The sequence below is a fragment of the Zygosaccharomyces rouxii genome (assembly GCF_000026365.1).
Source record: "Zygosaccharomyces rouxii strain CBS732 chromosome D complete sequence".
NCBI classification, from domain to species: domain Eukaryota; kingdom Fungi; phylum Ascomycota; class Saccharomycetes; order Saccharomycetales; family Saccharomycetaceae; genus Zygosaccharomyces; species Zygosaccharomyces rouxii.
In genome coordinates this window covers 1,165,907-1,180,934 of record NC_012993.1, presented here as the reverse complement: position 1 = coordinate 1,180,934, position 15,028 = coordinate 1,165,907, and the positions used below count along the sequence as shown (strand labels likewise).

General features: G+C 38.0%; 9 protein-coding genes across 9 annotated transcripts; 3 read left to right on the top strand and 6 right to left on the bottom strand.

The window, feature by feature from the left end:
* Positions 1-253: 253 nt before the first annotated feature.
* Positions 254-2,017, bottom strand: STP1 (Stp1p; the record flags this gene model as incomplete). Its single annotated transcript, XM_002496995.1, has 1 exon — positions 254-2,017. The coding sequence occupies one exon, from the start codon at positions 2,015-2,017 to the stop codon at positions 254-256; it is 1,764 nt and encodes a 587-aa protein (XP_002497040.1).
* Positions 2,018-2,495: 478 nt separating this feature from the next.
* Positions 2,496-3,725, bottom strand: YMD8 (Ymd8p; the record flags this gene model as incomplete). The annotated part of the gene is made up of 1 exon (XM_002496994.1): positions 2,496-3,725. One exon carries the CDS (start codon positions 3,723-3,725, stop codon positions 2,496-2,498), a length of 1,230 nt encoding a protein of 409 aa, XP_002497039.1.
* Positions 3,726-4,028: 303 nt separating this feature from the next.
* Positions 4,029-4,496, bottom strand: MRPL28 (mitochondrial 54S ribosomal protein mL40; the record flags this gene model as incomplete). The annotated part of the gene is made up of 1 exon (XM_002496993.1): positions 4,029-4,496. The coding sequence occupies one exon, from the start codon at positions 4,494-4,496 to the stop codon at positions 4,029-4,031; it is 468 nt and encodes a 155-aa protein (XP_002497038.1).
* A 759-nt stretch (positions 4,497-5,255) lies between these two features.
* LFT1 (Lft1p) lies at positions 5,256-6,227 on the bottom strand (the record flags this gene model as incomplete). Its single annotated transcript, XM_002496992.1, has 1 exon — positions 5,256-6,227. One exon carries the CDS (start codon positions 6,225-6,227, stop codon positions 5,256-5,258), a length of 972 nt encoding a protein of 323 aa, XP_002497037.1.
* Positions 6,228-6,320: 93 nt separating this feature from the next.
* CGI121 (Cgi121p) lies at positions 6,321-6,887 on the top strand (the record flags this gene model as incomplete). The annotated part of the gene is made up of 1 exon (XM_002496991.1): positions 6,321-6,887. One exon carries the CDS (start codon positions 6,321-6,323, stop codon positions 6,885-6,887), a length of 567 nt encoding a protein of 188 aa, XP_002497036.1.
* On the bottom strand, positions 6,873-7,826 carry TFB3 (TFIIH/NER complex subunit TFB3; the record flags this gene model as incomplete). Its single annotated transcript, XM_002496990.1, has 1 exon — positions 6,873-7,826. One exon carries the CDS (start codon positions 7,824-7,826, stop codon positions 6,873-6,875), a length of 954 nt encoding a protein of 317 aa, XP_002497035.1.
* Positions 7,827-8,105: 279 nt separating this feature from the next.
* On the top strand, positions 8,106-9,203 carry PFA5 (palmitoyltransferase PFA5; the record flags this gene model as incomplete). Its single annotated transcript, XM_002496989.1, has 1 exon — positions 8,106-9,203. One exon carries the CDS (start codon positions 8,106-8,108, stop codon positions 9,201-9,203), a length of 1,098 nt encoding a protein of 365 aa, XP_002497034.1.
* A 122-nt stretch (positions 9,204-9,325) lies between these two features.
* AMD1 (AMP deaminase) lies at positions 9,326-11,629 on the bottom strand (the record flags this gene model as incomplete). The annotated part of the gene is made up of 1 exon (XM_002496988.1): positions 9,326-11,629. The coding sequence occupies one exon, from the start codon at positions 11,627-11,629 to the stop codon at positions 9,326-9,328; it is 2,304 nt and encodes a 767-aa protein (XP_002497033.1).
* A 1,024-nt stretch (positions 11,630-12,653) lies between these two features.
* ZYRO0D13816g (uncharacterized protein) lies at positions 12,654-14,963 on the top strand (the record flags this gene model as incomplete). The annotated part of the gene is made up of 1 exon (XM_002496987.1): positions 12,654-14,963. One exon carries the CDS (start codon positions 12,654-12,656, stop codon positions 14,961-14,963), a length of 2,310 nt encoding a protein of 769 aa, XP_002497032.1.
* Between the last annotated feature and the right edge of the window lie 65 nt (positions 14,964-15,028).

The window sequence follows — 15,028 nt, the reverse complement described above, 5'->3', positions numbered from 1 at the left end:
GAATTACATTCAGACGAAGCAATAGTATCCTATAAGAATAACCTTCCTAAACAGAACAATTAAAATATCCCAACATCAGTTTACTCAAGCTACTTTTCCTTTTTTTTTTATTTCATTTACTTTATTACATTTTTATTTTTTTATCTATTTCACCAATGAAAAAACTCCGAAATTTTAAAAGATCATAGTGGAACTAACTATATTGAATCATCCTGCTCCATTATCTTTTTATTTTTTATTGTTCTATTGTCCCTCACACTTTGTATCCAAAAGTGTGTCTGTAAAAATTAGCGTATTGTCTTACTTCTCTGAGTTGACTGTCTCCCAATACGGCCGGATCCATCTGTCTTTGTAAAGTTTCATTTATATTAATTTGTTGCATACCTTTACCCGGTGTGCCATTAGGACAGCTATTCACCATGTTATAGTCTGGTGGACCAAAAGATGGAGATTGTTCTGCATCAAGGGGGACATTAAATGGATCGTTAAACATAATACTACTGTTGCCAACTTCATTCATAGAGGAATTATAATTATTAGTGTTCAAGTGACATTCGTGGGATGATGCTGAAGATGCAGATGGGACGGGTTCCAAAGATTGGTTTTGCTCAGGGGATGGAATTATTGAAGAGTCCATACAAGGTGTATTCGTTTCAAAACTGTAAGAGTTGAAAACCATTGGAGATTCTTCTAGAGGTGGTAAAGTTGCAGGAGTTCCTGTCGATGATAAGGATGATACTGGTTGCAGTTGTGGTGGCGATAGATCATTATCTGATTTCTTACCGGTACTTGATTGACCACCTCTTTTTCTTGAATACTTCTTTTTAGGCTTAGCTTCACCTTTGAAATTAGCAGAGATCATTAGAATTTTGTTGTTACCGTAACGAGACAAAATATCTGATCTGTTTGTATTATGAGCAACAATTGCCATTGCTTCTAATGCTTCTTTGTTCAAAAGTACTTTTGGTTCTACGACACTTTGAGCTGTAGAAATAAAACGAGAATGTCCTGTAGAGGTTTTTATCATTTTAAGTTTACCTGATTTTCTTTCAGACTTAATATTTCTAACGTAGTCTTGTGGCAATCCTCTACATTCACCACTTTCAATGTGTTGTTCAACCCACTTATCAGTATTTTCAAAACTTTGACCACATTGCCCACAGTTACCTGCAGACTTATTACGTTCTGAAGGCTTAACACCTTTGGGGTAGATAAAATGTCTGGTTCTCAAATGTGTCTTATAGGTATCCCTTCTGCTAAATCCACCTGAATTATGACATCTTAATTCAGGTGGTGCTTCTCCCATAAAGAAAGGACAGTGATAAGCCTTTTGAATTGCATGCTTCTTGATGTGACGAGTCAAATACCCTCTAATCTTAAACTTCGCATCACAGTAGTGGCAAACGAATAGACCTTCGCTATTGGCCCCCTCAGGTACCTCTGCCTTAATGGTATCTGAGTTTAAGTTTGCATTCAGGTTCGTTGTAGTAGCGGTAGTGATAGATGCAGATGGAATACCTTCTTCCTCAGACTTCACAGGGGTACATGATGTATTACTCTCTGGACTGATTGGTAAGCCATTTGCATCAACACTAGTAGGCGGTGTTACCATCATGTTATACTTGTTATTGGATGGTATATTTGTATTTTCGTCTGTATTCAATTTACATTGTAACTGTCCTTCGGGTGTCATAGACATTGACATAGCAGAATCAACTGTCGAAATATCTAACGAACATGGAATTACGGATGCACTCTCGAAAAGGGACTTGTTAACGTTATGTCTCTCGGGGAAAAGAGAGGGAAATTCATCTTCACTTTCTTCCTCTTCGACTATTTTACCTTCCTCCTTTGATTTCAGTTTCTCCTGTTTCTCACCGTGTTCTTTATCGCTGTAGTAGTCTAGTGCCGGAATCACAATCATATCAACTAAGCTCTTGAAGATTCCCACAAAAAACACGATTAAAAGCTCCAAAGGAGCATTTACCAACAATGAAACGGACTCAACACCGAACATGTTCTTCTTTGTTTTCAATATTTTGTATATCTGTGCCAAATCCTTCTTTCCCTCTACGATGCAAAATTTAGTGACGACAATCAAGGAAGAACTATTGGCAATTGGTAATCGGTATTATTCTGTGTGTAAGGCAACACAAACTGGTATTAAAGGAGGATTGGTCAGCTATGAGTCTTTGTTTGATTGTCACTGTCGTTGTATAATGATCAGTTAGTTTTACGAAGAGCGTTTAACAAGGAGTGTTTCCTCTCCGCCCGTTCCAATTTTCAAAATGGGTCCACTCAACTTTTTTTCATGTCGAAAATAATTGATAGGTATTTCTAAACTGTATATTTTCGTTCATAATGATGTTAGGGTAACAGATCCGTCAGCGGTAAACTGTCACGTGAAGGTATGAATGTATTTATCAATCTATCGAATATGTATAGATCTGTGTGCGACTGTGTACATGCTTGTCTTTCTAAATGCATAGCACACTTTAGCTGGGGTTATTGTTAACATGGGCCAATTCGTAAGATACTGATTCGAGAGACGGCTGTTTTAATTGGGATAATAAAACAGTCCCGCTATCGCTATCATTACGCTCATCTATGGTATGGTTTTCTAGATCTTTTTGAGGGTCATTCAATTTTTCATCCTGTGTGTATCTGAAATAATTGTAGTAGGCCACATCGAGTAGGACTATAGTCATTCCTGCCCAGTTATGAAATCCACTTAACCTTTCGTTGAGGAAAATGACACTACAAAGTATTGTGAGTAGTTCTTTGATGATACCTGCTACGGAGAGCGTCAGCACATGAGCAGTTTGTAAAATTCCGAATTCGCAGATTGTCATCAAGAATACTTCAAATCCTGGGAACGTCAAAAGAAGAATACCCTTAGTGATAGATCCAAAAGTGTACTGATGGTTTCCGTCCTGTGTGAAAAGGTTGGATTTTAAAAAACTGGGGAAAGGTCTTTCAATAATCAATGCAGTGAAAAAAAGTGTGAAACCCATTATGGGGGCCAATTGATAAATTGTTTGAACTGGGTGTGGTTTTTCTCGCTTGGTAGTTACCGCTACGGTTTCTTCGGTTGTTTGTTCTCGCTGTTCTACCTCTGGCTCCTGCGGTGATTTTCTCAGTATTAATTGTGTAAATACCCACCTCATTCCGGATAAACAAGAACTCATTAGCACTAACAAAGATCCAAATAATATTAGGATTCGATCTTCTTCCACTTTTTCATTATTAGGTTCGTAAACCATCATCAGGACTCCAAAAAACATAACGGCAACGATTACCACTAATTTCCAATGGAATTGCTCTAATTTGAAAAGACATCCAAATAAAAGTACAAAGGCGATGCTTGAACTCTTAATTATTGTGTAGATTGCCAAAGTGACAAATTTGAATGAAACATTTCCAAATCCAATATCACCTGCACTCGCTATAGCTGTTGGTACCAGATATCTCATATAAAATTTCCAATCCATCCGAGGAATTTGACGAATCAATGGGTTCGGGTCATTATCTTTCTTCCGCCAACCACGATATTTCACATAAATGAATGAAAGAAACCAGAGTATAAATTGATGGAATGAGGTAACAGTTATGGGACAAACGACCTGTAGACCTTTATGAGGATCAAACATCCATTTGTTATACAGTGACAGCGTTATCGAGGTCAAATACCATCCCAAGATGAACAGCACCAGGCGTTGTCTCATCAGATCTTTCTTCACAGAAAGGTGAAAGGGATGTATTGGAACTGAATGCAGAAGACCAAAGGGTCACTCAAAGTTTTGAAAAGGCCTCTGAATATCTATTAGATAAACTATAAGTCAATCAATTGTTTACCATCTCGATAAGTTTTTGATGTTTTGAACCTCTGATATGGTGAATCGGTTCAAGTAGTCAATTTCAAGCGTTCGTTAAAGACGATATGCGTATTTCTATAATATGTACAGGATACAAGGAATATGGTAATACAGAGAACGTCTCCCTCTGGTTCTTTTCTCTCTTACCTCTGTTCAATCTTTTTTGAACGTGTAATGCCACAACTTATTTGGTGGAAACTCCGTGGGGACTTTTAGTTCCATGGGGAACCTTTTACCATCTTCTGGAGCATTGGCAGCTTCAAACATTTTTGGATTCAACTGTTGTAGGACATCCATCGCATTTTTAGCACTCTTATACTGCAATTTCAATTGCTCATTACGTTTTTCACGTAATTCTTTCTGATAAATTGACCAACAGTGTTGTATCGTTTGATGCTTGATGAAATCTTCTCGAGATAATTTCAGCAGTTTGGGTTGTTTCCTACTTGCTGATAGCACACTCAGTTGTGTAATAGCCCTTTGTACTAATGGTGGTAAAGTACCTTTACTCTTGGTTCTTTTCCCTCTTGTAAACGTCAATGGAGTCAATTTTAGTGAGTTTGTGATGGGTGCATGTTTAACAGATTGTATAGAAGCCGCAGTTGTCGTCGATAGAGTCATGTCGGTGGATTCCAGTGGCTTTCTAGTTTCTTGAGCGTATTCATTAAAGTTGATAATGATGGGCTTCAATCATCGATTTGAATTGAAAAAAATCATGATCACCTTTTACGAAATAAAAGAACTAACTACAATATGGATACTATACAGTAAGATGTATGGTAAGATCTTTTTGGGTCAATTCACAGATTGTTCTATGCGAAGTATTGACATCTGTTACCACACCAGGCAACAATTCTTATCTCGGTTTATGTCTCAGTTCCTTGTGAAACCAGATATTGCTCGAGCATGTAGACCGCACTTATGAGATTCAGTCAGGCCTTACGTACCACTCGAATTCAGTAACCATAATTCTTTATTCATATGCCTCGATGTTGTAAGTTTTCTTATTCTGGTATAAGTATATACCATCGTTTTCGGCTGAGACTTACTTTGATAGCGCCGCATGCGGTGATCGATAACGTACTATTTTCAAAAAAGCATATCAAAAAGGCATACCTATAGATCAATGAAATTTAATCCATATCGCGGCAGTACTATTGAAGCAGCCCTTTAATGATCAAATGACTATGGAAGGATATTCCTCCAAATCCAACTAGTTACGACGAGGAGGCTGTACTGTGGAAGTTGCCGCTAATGCAACCTAAACCTGATACAGAATCTTCCTACGATTCGCCTTAACCCAGTACGATTACCAAGCAGGGCTAGTTAGAATGATTGTTATGCAACATAAACGTGTAACGTGTAATTTTGGAATGTATTTTAATTCTTCTTTTTAGGTTTCAACGGAATGAATGAATCCATGCTTAATGGACTATCTGCGTTGAAATCATGGGTTGATGCTAATTTTGGTGGTGCTGACGGGACTGTAGGTGTTGGTGTATTTTCCACAGTGACACTCGTCGATGGAGAGACCTGCTCTTGAATCGTGTCATCAGTACGCTTGTTTTCTTGTTCTTGGTCTTGTTCATCTACATCTGTTGAGGCTTCAATTTCCTGTGATGGTTCTGGACCGCTACTATGAACTGCAGGCTTAGTATCTGGTGATTGTGACCTTTCCTTCTTATTGCTATTGCTGAGAAAGCTAAACAGATTTTTCATCTTCGATGGCGCCTTTTCTTTCTTTGGTGCTTTCTTCTTAGGCTCTTTAACAATTTTAGCTACAAAGGGCTGCAACGGATCAACTTTGAAATTGGGATTCGCCCATTCCGATTTCTCAGGAGAACTAGCATTTGTACCATTCACAGTGCTTGGTCTTGAATATTTTGAATCCCAATTCTCTCTTGATTTGATTTCGTCTAAACGTGCAGCTACAGTTTTGTAGAGACGGTTGTTGGTAGATTCTCGCACAGTTGAGTCATTCTGGGATTTAACAGTCTGATCTTTCTTAGTATCATGAGCTTTTTTACTCCATGAGAATATGACCGGTGTCTCTAGTTGTAATGTTGCTGGTGTAATTTGTGTATTGGCTCTCTTTTCTTCGTCAAGCCACCTTTGATTGATAACTAGAGTTTTCTTTTGAGTGGGACCCTTGTTATAGCCATGGATATCACTAGGTGGTCGTGAATATGTCATATAATTCATTAGTTTCCTACCATGAGGTGCTTGGTCCAATACTTGATAGAGCAGTGTACCATCGTCAATATTGGGCGGGCTTGAAGGTCTAAGTTCTTGAATATCTACGAGGTCATCAATAATCCTGCTTATTTTCGTATCATCATCGATGGCAGACATCCTTTTTTCTCACTGAAAGTTGGTTATATGACATCAGTATTGTTATTTTTGTTAGAGGTTAGCTTCGAATAGAAGAAAGGTTGATAATATTTGATGCCCGCCAAGACAGAGAAACAACTAACAAGAAAAAAGAATCCAAAATTTTCATCGATGGCCCTCATCAGTAGTCTACCGCAGTTTCCAGATACTCGTATTAGCTTGAGATTATTCCACAACGTTTCAAACGCAAGTGAAATACGATCCAAAGTGGCACAATTGCCCTACGCAATAATCGATGCAAGATCAATTTGTTCCTTGGAGCAGGTTTATTCTGCTATCTACCGGGCACTAGTAGAATCCAAGTATGGTAAGTTGAAGACTAAGAGCCTGCACTCTGAATGTCTCTATAGTTTGTCAGCCACTTCCAACATCGGTGAAGCTTATAAGAATTTTGGTATTAAAGATGATTCCCAAATGTTGTTAGTGATTCAAATAGTGGATAAAGACCAGCAAGATTTACAACTGCAAGGAGATGAGGTCCCTCTGAATGATGAGAATTTATCTCAAAATTGTGATATGACCTTCATTAGAAAAATCTATAAATTAAACGAGTTCCACAGTACTTCAACTATTGAAATATCTAGAGCCGTGGTAAATTGTATCCAATTAAGAGGTTTGTGATGTTGCCATTTGGGATGCCTGTAATTCGTCTGATAAGACACATCCCAATCCCATGAACGCCTCTGTGAGTACTCTTTTATATACATAATCAGGTCTGAAACCTGAAGCGATGAACTCTTTTCTATCTTTCAAGTCCTGAATGAATGGATCGTTGTATAATGCCTCATCGTAAGTATATTTCGGCGTTATATCTCTGTCACCGTTGAATGGTGTGAAAGGCACTGCATCCTTACGAGGACCACTGTTATTTGCCGCCGAGTATGGGTTGTTCTTTAGCACACGGTTTAACTCTTCTAGTTTTCTTCTAGCACTAGACTTCTTTAGTTTAACGGTATTCTTTACACCTTCAATGATATCTGTAGCATCGTCAGCACTAGATAATCGATTGACGATTTCCCTTTTAGCCCATTCGTTATTCATTCTTTCCTCTTCTTCAATTTGTCTTTCAAGCGTACGTTTCTTCATCTTCATTTCTTTTTCAAACTGCTGTCTCTGTTCAAAACTCTCTAGATCTTGTTTATTACGTTCAATGTTGGTCATAATTAGCTGCTTATTCAACTCTTCGTAAGTTCTCAACTTTTCCTCAGTCTTTTGTACATCAATTCCCTTATCCAAATTCAAGACTATGTCTTCCACTTCTTCCAAATACTTGTTATATTCATCTGTATTGCCATCAAAATCATCTAACTGTTTATTGAATACATTGAAAACCCTTTTCCTGATATCCACTTCTTTCTCAACACCAACATCGTCAAATATCTGAGTCTTGAACTTGTTTTTTCTCAAAATCTTATCACAACCTTTATAGGGACACTGGGCAGGCCCCAAACTAAATATACGATCCACACAAGATTCACATATCTTGTGGTAACACTCTGGGTTCACTAAAAACTTCACATCTGGGGAAAGGTACCGATCCGTCTTGCAGATCGGACACATGTCCTTGTTATCGTAATAATCATCCACTGTACCGGTTAGTTAAATATGTTCTATCGATTGCAAATAATCTGTGCGACATACTATTGAATCTCTTGGACCTCTAATAGTGTTAACTTGTGTTTTCTTTTTAGTGTAGTTGAAGTTTTCAATTTAATAAGCTCATCGAAACAAAAAGGTATCTTATGTTAATACTTGTAACTAGAACTATAAATATTTGGTAAAAAAAGAAGTAAATAGAGCTGACACAGACCATTGGTAGGTTCAGTCGATTAATGTGGTATGCAAACTTTTTGTTCCAATGTTAAGCTACCGCGATGGACTCGATTCCTTATGCCAATTGGGATCTTTTTACTAATGAGCTACGGAACCTGGGCATTTTCTCACAAACTCTGTTATGATCAGATATACAAGCATTATGGACAGAAATCGGTTGCCATCGGTCTTATTGTTGTTGTCTGCTTCCTGCAGATCCTCTTACTGTTAATATGGTTCCAGATAGCTGTAGCTGTGGGCCCTGGAAAGCTTCCACAAGTTTTACCATATTTGATATTATCAGCTCAAGAATCAGATTTAGGCGCTAGTGAAAAATACCAAAATCACGGTTCGGATGGTTCGTCAATATGTTACCAATGTGATCCTAATGGGTACCCGATATGGTGTACTAATTGTCAAAGCTTAAAAACAGAAAGAGCACATCATTCCAGGGAATTGGGACATTGTGTACCTAAGTTTGATCATAAATGTACATATTTGGGTTCTATAATTGGTAAGGACAACTATAGACTCTTTGTACAGTACTGTGTTTTCATGACGATTTGGTTAGCCATAATTTGGACATCTATTGTGGCATATATTAGAAGCATTACTAGAGATTATAGAGGACATGGTTCCCATTTGAACGGTAACCTTATTGCTATCCTCATTTTGACTACACTATTTTGGATAACAGTCACATCTTTACTGTTGACCCAACTGAATTGTATTGTTAAGAATAAAACTTCAATTGAGGTTATGGAAAGAAGAAGAAAGGCATTTTCTACAAGGAAGATGTTCTGTTACTATAATCCTGATGATGGGTGCAGATACGTGGTAGAACTCAATAAGAAGGAATATGAATCTTGTTGGTCGAAGGACAGTTGGTGGGCTAATGCCGTGGAAAGTTTGGGTTCCAACATTTTCATGTGGGTGATTCCTTGGGGTACTTCAGTTCCCAAGTTTAAACCTGACCCAGAGAAGAACGGTAGAAACGATAAATCTACGATCGAAGCTGTATTGGGGCCTTATAAGGAAACAGTGGGCAATAAAACCATTGAATTAATTAGAAAAAAAATTTCGAATAATGAATACTTGACAAAAGTTCAAGTCCGGAGCTCATGATAGATTGATAATTGGTTTTAATGCATAGTGAATGTATTTTTAAGAACCTATGTAAAATTATTTCGATTATTCAAAAGATTCGTTAAATGAAATGAGGATAATATAGCAAATTAATTCTGCGTTTAATCTTCTATAGCATCTTTGAAATTCGAAAAATGGTTCATTAGTTCCAATTCCGTTGACAAAGTGTCCCATCTATAATTTATTCTAATGTTAGGCACATTAGTCTTACCCACATCATTACCTTCAACACCATTCTTATAGAAATCCTTACCGATCCAATGAGATTTGATTTGAGCTTCCCAACCACTTTGTAGTACTGAGTTGCGAGCCAATTCACACATATCCACGTTAGACAATTTGTAGATTTGTGCAGCAACAGAATATTCCTCAATCAAAGGTTCCCTAGTGTAGGAGAATTGTAGTGGATCATCTGTTGACAAGGAAACATTTAAACCTCTCTTAAAATAGTGAGGGAATGGATTCTTATCATAAGTTAAGAAAAGAGCATTGTTCGATAATGGAGACATCGCAATACCAACTTGATCCAGATAGTACAAATACTGAACAAATGGTACTTTTCTCAAAAGAATACCGTGAGAGATACTTTGAGCCACTAAGTAGGCGGAAACTAAGTGTTCAGGATCACCAGCTTCACCGCAGTGTGGTCTCAATACCAATGTGTTGAAACCTCTCTTAGCTCTCCATTGGTTCAAAGAAGCCATACTTGCATACATGTAATACAAGTAATAAGAATATGGAGGATTATTTGGATTATCCCAGTTGGAAGCCTTTGGGTATTTTCTAAAGATTCTGCGATCCACTTTAGATTCATCATCCACAGAGTCGAACCCAATGACCCTTTGCAAGAAAACGTGTAGTTTAGGATGAGATTGAGGATTCTTAGTGACTTCGAAAAGTGGTTGATAGATATTTCTCATCAAATCAAAGAAATTTTCTACTTGACCAGTGCTCTTGTAAATACTGTAAAGACGTGGACATTGGATTAACCAACGAACATTATGGGAAATCAATTTGTTGTCAATGACCCAGCTTGCTAATTTATCCCATTCGTCAATAGATCTACCATAGACGGAAATTCTGTATTCGCAATTCTGGTACTTCGAGTTTTCCAAATCTGACACTACCTCCTTTGTAACTTGAGCCAAGTAAGATCCCTTGACGTAGTTGTCGGTCTTTAGGAAAATTTCTCTCAAACGAGATTCACCGATTGGGTTGTATTTTAGGTTAAATTTGTCAAATCTGTGGAAAGTATCCTTATGGGCATGCATATCCAGGGTATCAATGGACAAGTCGTAACCGCTCAAATTCAACGATTTGAACACTTGGTCCAACGTTAAGATTTTACCATCTCTGAAAATGACATCTTCTTCCCCATTATGTCTCAGCTTATGTTTAATAAAACGTAACAAGTGTTTTTGATTCATACATGCCGAGTGATGAACGTGAGTATCCACTTTTCTAACGTTGTAAAAATCTCTGTGAGGATTTCTCTTGGAGACACTCGTTTCTTGGAACTCGTTCAAAAGGTAGTAAAGATTCCAGCGAGCCTCTAGATATTGCAATCTTCTAAAGGCAAAAGATTTGGCAGGACCATCAGAAGAAAGCGCAATTACTCTTTCCAAATCCATGTAGTACTCACGTAGATCGGGCACCTTAGAAACTAATTTAGCCGAATCTTGAGCGCTATGGACAACATAAATATCATCGCCACCAACGCCAAAATCGTAATCTGTGTCTTCTCCGGGAATAACACATTTTTCAAAATCGAAAACTTCACAATCAGGTCTATTCTCCAGTTTAGTCACAGTTTTGGTTTCTGGATTATAAGTGGGTCTAGGGGGTGGTGGATAAATTAACCAATCCGGTTTATTCTTTGGATTGTCCCAATCGTGTTGCAAGGACGTAGTCTGATACTTTTCTCTCATGGCTCTACATTCTGCCACGTTCGAATAAAGACCAACTAGTTCCGGTGATGGTTCATCTAAGAACCTTTGAGTAGAATCATCTGCAAACACACCCATCTTGTAAGTAGAAGATCTACGTGCACCACGATGAGTATCAGTTGGTAAGTCTGGTACTGTCAGTTTAGCACTGGATGACAAAGCTCTATCTTTCTTTGAATGAGGAGAATCATTTTCCAAGCCAGATGGTTGATTAAAATTTGAGGGAGCTTGATGGTCCACTGCTAATTCTTTAGTACCTCTTTCAAGCAATTCTTTATTTTCTTTGTAGGAAAAATGGGCATCAGCCTCTGATGGTGCTAATGCCACGCCTTCAGAGACTCTTTCAGGTTTATCATTGCCTGCAAACAAACCAGCACTTTCAGGATTTGCAACATCGTGGGATTCCGTAGGTTCCAGGGAAAGGTCAGCTAAATTCTTGTAACTACTGTCAGCATCCATCCTGAAATTTGTAGATTCGAGAAAAAAGAGAAGGCAACACTAAGACCTAGCTCTTCTTCGTTAACTATTCTTGGTGTTTGTAAAATTGTAGTGTTACTAGTTTGAAAGAACAATTCGATGTAGTCTCGGATGATCAGCCTTAATGAAGGGAAAAAAAATTAAAAAAAAAAAAAAAGCCCTTATAGGAGGAAATAGGGTTACGAGGAAGTCGGTATTATATTCTACATTGGCGGTTATTTTGCATTAGGAAGTTTCACGCCTATTCAATCCACTGGGATTTGTTTTTTTTTTTTTTTTGCTTTTTTTTTTTTGCAAAAAAGTATATTCTGTAGTTTGTTTATTAATGATTTTATCAAGATGGGAATAATGAGCTAGGGGAGTTGAACGGTTGATAACAGCTTTTGAACTTCAAAAGTAGTGATGATGATATTTCTTCCATTACGAGGCTAGGATCCAATGTCTTCAAAGGATGTTTGTCGAGGAGAACTTAGCTTACAAAGTTAGGTAAATTTGAAGAGTTCCAGTGAGACGTAATGGCCCCATGTAATTTGATAACTTATTAACCCTGCATTGCAATAAAGATACTAAGATACAGATAGCTAACTAGTTGCTAAACCTTATTCTACTTTTACTCCCATCGCTATCAAGTCCGGCGCTATCCATATAGAATCGTTCCAATATTCTATGCATGAAAATTGTGCCCTAAATGCATACTCCGCTTAAAAACCCTGACGTTTCTTTTTTTTCTCTGCTCCACCAGTCACGTGCTACCAGTTTAGGGTTTTCGTTGATTTTTAGGGCACATTTTTTACAGGACTATGAACCCTAACTCGTATTTTCCCTTTAGGGCTCGGTTGTTTACCAATCAACTCTTTTGCGGTTTTCAACAAAGAAGAACTTCATCTTTTATCCCATCGTCATCACTATATTGAATCGAATTAATTAATTGTTCCCATTCAACTAGTTATTCAATACTTTGCCAGTATCGTTAATTGCAAGATCCTGTTTTACCTTGCATTAAATCATGGATGAGTATTTGAAACCTGGATTTGATCCCAGGTCATTAAAGGTCGCACAGCTGAGAAGAATATTAACAGAAAATAATGTTGAATTCCCATCTCATTCTAAAAAGGCAATGTTAGTGAGATTATTCGAAGAAAATGTTGGACCCAGATTACCAAAACTAAGGAAAAAACATGCAAAGGCATTATCTAATATTAATGGCAAAGGGGTAAGGACAAGATCAGCAGCTAAAACTAAATCAAGGGACAGCTCAGATGATTCTTCGAAAAAATCGAGGAAAAGACGTGTTAGCAGTGTCAGTGGTGATGATAATGAGGGTCATAATAAAAATGAAAACAATGAAGACGATGAAGGTGATGTGAACATGGATGAAGCTAAGCCAAGTAGTTCCCGTGGTAGTACTATCAAGAATAAGAACAAGAAGAGAAAGAGAATTGGTGATGATTCTCAAAACACGCCAATAATTGAGAAAGTGGCTAAGAAAAGTCCAAGCAAATCACCTCGTAAGTCTTTAGTCATTGAAAAATTCGAATCCTCGGAATCTGCATCAGACTCTGCATCAGACTCTGCATCGTTGTCATCTTTCAGTAATAAAAAGGAAGAAAATTCCCCTACAGATTTAAGCCATTTGAAGGTGTCTGATGCATTTGCAGCTCAATGGAAAAAGGCATTGAATAATGATGAGGGAGCCGAATTCGTTAAGGGGGAAAAACCAAATGTATTTCCGGCAGATGTGGAAGGAGATGTAACCTTTGGATCACCATTAAGGATTTCTACGCCGGAATTACCTACGCAGAAACATGTGGATGAGACTGAAGAACGTGTAAAGAAGTTGGAAAAAGAGGCACAACCGCAGGTTAATAAGGAGTCTCCAAAATTGAACGTAGAGAAGAAGAGAGAACTAGAAGTGAATGAAAGACCGGCGGAGAAGCAGGAGCCAGAGGTGAAATTAGAAGAACCGGACATTAAACTGCAGGAGATCGAGGAACCTGATGTGGAAGAAGATGAAGAGGAGAAAGAGGAAGAGGAAGAATCCACCCATGCCGAAGAGAAACCTGTGGAACAAATTACCCCCGTGCCATGTTTCTGGAAACGTTCTTTCAAATTCATTGGTAAAGCAATATATAACCTTTCGATCTTCAGTTTTATCGTATTCCCTATTCTTTATGGGTTATGGTACCGTGAATCAAGAATCTCGGTAGGATATTGCGGACAGGAATTACCTCCACCATCGCTACCTGAACAGCTGGGAACATTGCCTTTTTCCCTACCTAAACCTAATTGTCTGCCATGCCCAGATAATGCTTTGTGTTATCCTCGAATGCAATTGAAATGCAGACCAGAATATGCGTTGAAACGCAATCCATTTTCATTGTACGGATTATTACCTTTATCGGATTCGTGTGTAAAAGACAGTGAAAGGGAGAAGCTTATTGGAGAAGTGGTTGATAAATCTCTTCAGTTTCTTCGAGTGAAAAATGCTCGAGTTGCATGTGGTGAATGCAGCGATGATATCAAATGTGGAATTTTGGAAGATGAATTATACCAAATTTTCTACGAGAGTAAAGCTCCCTGGATTAACGATGAAGAATTTGATGAATTATGGATTCAAGCAGTGGCGGACTTAAAAAAGGAGCCCGAAATTACATGGAGGCAAGTGAGTACTACTGATTTTTTGAAGAATTTTGAAGTTTTTACAAGAATATTTGATACTAACATCGTTGAATCTTGGCAGTCATCAGAAGGTGAGTATAGAATTCACGGAGACTCCCAGAACCAAACTGAGACCGATGATATTTCGAGGAAGGAAAGACATTTTCCAAAAGCAGGGAACCAGACTGGGATTTTTCGCTCGACATCCAAGAAGTACATTGGCTTAAGATGTAAATTTGAAAATGAAATTTACCGAACTTGCTATAGAAATCGAAAATTGATTATTCCACTTATATTAGGAGCTCTTCTTGGTAAATTCCTGCTGTCCATTAATAGGAAGTTAAGTCAAGAGAAGGCGAAGGTGGATAAGTTGACCAGGAAAGTGGTGGATAGGTTGAAAAGTACGAAGAGATCAGAGGAAAGTGAAACCCCGTTTTTGAGTACCGTTCAATTAAGAGACGTCCTTCTTTCTGATGTGGTAGATTTGAAATATAAGAACCGTCTGTGGCAAAAGTGTTCCAAGAAATTGGAACATAACAATACTAATATTAAGTCTAGTTTGATGGAGATTCATGGTGAGATTATGAAGTGTTGGGAATGGATAGGACCTCTTGAGGATGTAAGAGATGACAAAGACACAGGAAACCAAACGCACTAATAACGTTCCTGCATCGTCGTGAAGACCACAGCCTCGCAAGCATTCCATGTTTGCGTCATGCACTT